This window comes from Oncorhynchus kisutch, unplaced genomic scaffold (genome assembly GCF_002021735.2).
Source record: "Oncorhynchus kisutch isolate 150728-3 unplaced genomic scaffold, Okis_V2 scaffold3923, whole genome shotgun sequence".
In the NCBI taxonomy this organism is placed as follows: Eukaryota; Metazoa; Chordata; class Actinopteri; order Salmoniformes; family Salmonidae; genus Oncorhynchus; species Oncorhynchus kisutch.
This window is the reverse complement of record NW_022265868.1, coordinates 277,349-283,721: the sequence shown is the minus strand read 5'-3', so window position 1 is coordinate 283,721 and position 6,373 is coordinate 277,349. Positions and strand designations below refer to the sequence as shown.

The 6,373-nt window shown below is 39.6% G+C and overlaps 1 protein-coding gene across 1 annotated transcript; it reads left to right on the top strand.

Moving 5' to 3' along the window:
* Nucleotides 1–298: 298 nt before the first annotated feature.
* Nucleotides 299–6,347, top strand: LOC109879902 (zinc finger protein 135-like). The gene is made up of 3 exons (XM_031821213.1): nt 299–875; nt 3,246–3,429; nt 3,827–6,347. The coding sequence occupies exons 1-3, from the start codon at nt 867–869 to the stop codon at nt 4,876–4,878; spliced, it is 1,245 nt and encodes a 414-aa protein (XP_031677073.1). The 5' UTR covers nt 299–866; the 3' UTR covers nt 4,879–6,347.
* Nucleotides 6,348–6,373: the final 26 nt, after the last annotated feature.

The following is a 6,373-nucleotide window of genomic DNA, read 5'->3' as shown; positions in this document are numbered from 1 at the left end:
AGTGGATAGATGATGTGGTGGCAGCTGTTGAGAAGTACTTGGGTGTACACTATTTTACTGAGTTACAAGGTGTTTTGAGGGATAATATCCCGTCCTCCCAGGCTTATGGCCTGGTGTTGAATCAGAGGGCCAAAGTAGTGGAATAATGATGTTTAAATGGGTGTAGGGTTAGTTGGTTTTTCACAAAGTGTAATGAATTCATACTACAGAATAGTAGGCTGATACACAGCCAATACACTAGGTGGGGGCGTGCACCTATAGTCATTGTTTTGCGGACCGCCATAACACTAAAGAAGAAGACCACTTCCTTCTCAACATCTCTGGATCTGGTCTGTAAAGCGGAAGAATTATAAATCAATCAAATTTTATTGGTCACATACATGTGTTTAGCAGATGTTATAGCGGGTGTAGCGAAATGCTTGTAACACACTGACTACTTCGGAGGTTGCATTGCTGTAAATGCTGCATGGTTCATAGCACGTATAGCTGTAATTTGGTATTTTTTAGGCTACACTTACTGGGTCTCAGACAATTAAAACTATCTGGAATCTCGGAAGAGGACGTTGTTCCAACAGACTCTGGGGTAGAGGTAGACGACAACAGTATTTTTGGTGAATAGGGTGTTGGACGTTTTATTGACTTTAATAGATTACAATCTTATCCAGGGCCTTTCTGAAGTAAGATTAGGCTACATCAGACATAAATTTGTCGCAACGTAAATAGAGTGTTGATATTTATATTTACGTTTGTTCTGGTCTAGCTTTATCTGAACGCGGTAACAAAGAAAGTAACTAGTGTAGGCTAGCTACAGATTTACTGTCACGTTTTTTATTTGAAGAAACGCTGAAGAAAGAACGGCTTCAACGATGGATCAGGTAAGTTATGTCGACTTATTAACAGTTTTCCTACTGTGGTGTATAACATGTCTAGTTTAATCATATTTGATCTTCCATATCCATTCGTTCCATTTGAACAGTTGGACAAAATAAACAATGGTGGTAATAAACACGATGGATATTTTGTCCTTCAGCAAAGTAGCCTACTAGCCTAAAGCACACCGATTGATACAAGGCAATGCGCAACAAGCAGGTCAAGTCAGAACCATGGAGAAATAATGAGGGCAAAGCTACAACTTGCAGTAGCGGTGTGTAGGTAAAAATCACCTGGGAAGAAAGCCAGAAAAATAGCCATATTACATGTTATAATAATTGTGTTAACCTGTTAGTTCATATGCCTAGACTCAGCTGAGACAAGAAGACAGTGGCAGAATACATTCAACCAGACCTTTGTTACATCATAAAACTAGAGAGCAACATTTGTCCTGTTAAGTTCACAAGAAATGTTGCATGTAACAGTTACATGACCTTCAGAATGGTCGAGCAAGTGAATGTTTTCTGAATACTAAACAACTATTGATTTAGAGTTACCGCAAGTCGAAAAGGAAACCGGTGCTTCCTCCACTGTTCAAGCACCATTTCAACTTCAACATCATCTAATTTAGTGACAACTAAAAGATACCAAAAACCAGGGGTGCAACTTTCACTGGGATTGAGTTTATCTGCAGGAACAGTTGCACCGATGGCCCTCACGCTAGCTCCACTTCTACCTACATAATATGTTAAGGAATCCCTAGTTATCTTTCCTTCCTCCCTAACTGTGCACTTGTTCACTTCCCTTCACTGATTTGAAAGGAAATGGCTGTTATAAAACATATGGTGGATTCTCCCACTATCACATGACTCCACCAATCCAATGACGTTTTTTTCTCTCTTTGGTACAATTGTCATAAGTATGTTGTAGATTTTCGTAACTGTAAGTACAACGATGTTCCTGTCATTTGTTAACAATACATTTAACTATCATTTAATCAAACTGCTAAAAACTGAATTACGTAAGCAAAATTATAAAGTGTTGAGGTTACGGTACAGTGTAAAAAAAAAAATGGAAATGATGTAGTGTACAATGTACTGCTGAAATACTTGGGTGGTAAATTACAGTTTATTACACTCATTTTCTGAATGTTTACGTTTTAAATGTGGATGCTGTTACAGTAATAAGACAAGTGGATCTTGAGCAATGTTACATGGGGCAGAAATTGCACCAGGCTACACCCATACCTTTTTACTGTAGGCTTCTACTACATGTTACAATACCCCTATATCTGATGGTTTCTTCTATGTATGTACTGTATAAGGATACTGAAACTATGAGACTGACATTTTTCTCAACATTCTCCAAAAGTGGGATAACTAGCAGCAGTAGTTCTGGTGTTTAGGTTTTTCATCACTGGTTATTTGAACAACATGTTTAGCAGGTGTTACCATCTTTCACACGTTGGAAGGGGAGGTGACATCTACATCTTGAAAGAGGGGGTGGAGCTTTTCGTTTCTGTTCTGCTCTTTGTTCTACCATCAAGTTATATACGTTTTTACATTTTGTAAAAAATATTCCAATTTCTATTTTGAAAAATTTGCCAAAGTGAAATATACAAGACATTTGTGGAAAGTAGTGAACGGTGTCGTGGAAATGTCCTCTATTTACCAAATCATGTCAGAGTTAGTTATCAAAGTCCATCTTTAATTATATTGAGCTTTATCACAACCCTGTGACTCTCAGCCAATTCAGTGTCTCTCAATGAATTCTCTGAGAGCCCCACTACAATGCAACTGAGATCCTTTAATAGCAAAGAACACACATAGTCAGACAGCATAGACATAATAAATTGTTCAGCTTTGTCTCCTTACTCAAACCCCAGAACCATAAACCAATCCTCCATATCAACAGGCATATATCAAATTGTAATTTAGATACAACCAACTCTAAATACAACCAATCCTGGACAGGCTCACGGAGAGGATAGAATGATTCCAGAAACTGCCACTGTGTCTGTGTGAACTGGCACACAGACACAGTGGAGCAAAAGATATGTTTACACATGGTGATACTTTGACCTCTCCCCTCTCTGCGGACCATGCAACTTAGTCTTGACATAGAACAGATACTGCAACCCTGCCACAGTATTATACAAAAATAACATTCTTGATGAGAAGTAACTTACAAACATATGATGAATATAAAACATCTTACCTATGTTACCAACAAATTCTGATTATTCCACAACGGTTACACACTTCAGGAGAAAGGAGGTATTATAAGGATGCAGCCACCAATCAGAGATTTAGACTAAAGTAATCGAATGTTTGGTCTAATTATATTCTATGTACAATACTTCCTGTGGTCACCAGGACAGAGCTAGTCCGTCCCCCTACACCCTGCCGGAGTCCCCTGGTCACAACTCTCCTGGTAGCGCCTTACTGCTGGATCTGAAGAGGGTTTCTGTGCTGCTGGTCGACTGCAGGAAAACAGCAGGGCAGAGTGGAACTGTGAGAGAAGGACACGAGGAGGGAGATGGAGATCTGATTTCATCAAGTAAGAACAATGGGGGGTGTGGTTTAGACTACAATCTGATTCTGCATCTTCTGTTAATTGATTGATAAACAGTAAACACTCAGTGGCCAGTAAATTGTTGATCCAGTTTTCGGTATGGAGGGGAATGTACCTAATAAATTGTTTGATAAGGGCAGCAGGTAGCCTCGTGGTTAAGAGTGTTGGGCCACTAATCAAAAGGTTGCTTGTTCCAATCTCTGAGCCGACAAGGTGAAAAATCTGTCTGTGCCCTTGAGCAAGGTACTAAACCCTAATTGCTCCTGTAAATTGCTCTTGATAAGAGCGTCTGCTAAATAATAAAACAATACAAAAATAAAAAATAAATTGGAAATATGGGTCCATAAACAAATACTAACTATTCAAGGTCTTTATTTTACAGGGGACACCCCTAACCATCGTTCTCTTAGTGGGAGGGGCTTATCGTCTGGGGAGCCTCAACAACATGTTGCTGACGAGACAGAGAAGAGTCTCTCCAGATCAGAACATCTCAAGAAACACCAGCAGGGACGTACTGGGAAGAAACCTCACCACTGCTGCTCTGACTGTGGGAAGAGTTTCACAAGCCAGAGTGGCTTCATTATTCACTGTGATCAGTGTGGGAAGAGTTTTGCTGCATCTAACACCTTAAAATCTAATGTAAGAATTCATACAGGGGAGAAGCCTTACCCCTGCCTTGATTGTGGGAAAAGCTTTTCTAGTGCAGGAGCCTTAACCATACACAAGCGTGTACACACTGGAGAGAAACCTTATAGCTGTGATCAGTGTGGGAAGAGCTTCAATCACTCAGGCCACCTGACTACACACCAGCTAATGCACACTGGAGAGAATCCTTATAGCTGTGATCAGTGTGGGAAGAGCTTTGCTGTACTTCCCTCCCTGACTAGACACCAGCTAATACACACAGGAGAGAAGCCTTATAGCTGTGATCAGTGTGGGAAGAGCTTTGCTGTATCAGAAACACTAACTATACACCAGCGCATACACACAGGAGAGAAACCTTATAGTTGTGATCAGTGTGGAAAGAGCTTTGCTGGAGCTTCCTCCCTAACTAGACACCAGGTAACACACACTGGAGAGAGAACCTATGTCTGTCTATGTGGGAAGAGCTTTGCTCTAGCTTCCACCCTGACTGTACACCAGAGAACACACACTGGAGAGAAGCCTTATAGCTGTGATCAGTGTGGAAAGAGCTTTGCTGTATTAGAAAAACTAACTAGACACCAGCGAATACACACAGGAGAGAAGCCTTATAGCTGTTATCAGTGTGGGAAGAGCTTTGCTCAATCAGACAATCTAACTAGACACCAGCGGATACACACAGGAGAGAAGCCTTATAGCTGTGATCATTGTGGAAAGAGCTTTACTCAGTCAGGGGCCCTGAATTCACACAAGCAAACACACACTGGTGAGAAAGATGCCTTATATCTGTGATCAGTGTGGGAAGCGTTTCAGTCAGTTATGGACCCTTTATTCACACCAGTGAAGACACACTGGAGAAGGAGCCTTTGGTCTGTCCAGGTGGGAAGAGCTTTGTTTATTTAGGGCCAATGAGAAAACAACAGAAAGCACAAACTTGCTGTAATTAGATAACCTGAATTCACACCAGCGAATACACACTGGAGAGAAGCCTTATAGCTGTTTCATCTCCCTTCCTTCTGGCACCGGTTCCAGATCCCTAAATAAAGGATCAAATCAAATGTATTTCTATAGCCCTTCGTACATCAGCTGATATCTCAAAGTGCTGTACAGAAACCCAGCCTAAAACCCCAAACAGCAAGCAATGCAGGATCAGTAGAAAACATCTAGTAAACAGTCATATCCATCTCCCATTCTTAAACAGTTGCCTCAGTCTGATCACCATGGTAACCTCTGTGCAGCATAATATGCAGCTCTGATCAGGATCAGGTCTCCCCTGTGTCTATGTAATATCACACATTGATCTAAATGGATAAATGTTATCATAGGAAATGTTATAGGGAACTTGTGTGTGTGTGTGGGGGGGGGGGGTGATAATTGTATCTTCTTTCATGTACTCATGATAATACTATTATTAAATGTCATTATGTAGAATAATGTTTCAACAATAGGTGTATATTCATGTATTCAATTGATCAATACATTCAATCCAATTATCTTCTAAACAAGAAGTTATCACTTAAATGGTGTATTTTATATATCTATATTGATTAAATGTATCCTAAATCTAATCCATAATATATTGGATAATTATTTCCATGAGTTCAAGACAAGATCTCTGCATACTGTGTCTTGTAACAACGGTTAATGTAATAACTTTTAGATTTATAATGTAATAAAACCGGTAAATGTAACATCTTGTTGGTTAATATGATAAAATGTTGTCTAATAACCTTTTCCACTTAATGTAATAAGTTATTGGTATCAGGTAACAACTTCTTTTAATGAATAACGTAATAATTTAAACCGATCATGTAATAACACCTAAACCAATGTTTAATGTGTTATTTCACCAATGTTAATGCACATACCACCCTCCACCAATAACAAACCCACACACACAAACCTATGCCCTTGTACTCACAGTTATAGACACATACATTGATTTAATTAAAAAAAAATAACAATTCATCTGTAGTTCTTATAGTCAATGAGACAGGGGGCTCGGTCGGGCAAGAGAAAGGAGGATTGGGAAACTGCAAATAACAATAAGCTGAACTCCGTCTAGCAGAAACATCTTTGTATTAGCAACTATTAATGATTAGTTTATATTGTGTTAAAGTTAAGGGATGTCACCCTGCGAGGGGTGAACCATAGTAGGGGATATAAAGAGAACACCATCTTGAGAACTGAGTGTCTTGTTTGTAAATTGCTGTAAGTGTAAACTCCGGGTTGCAAACCATATTAAACAAACTAACCTCTGATTCCTGTGGTCACTTGTGGTCTGTGG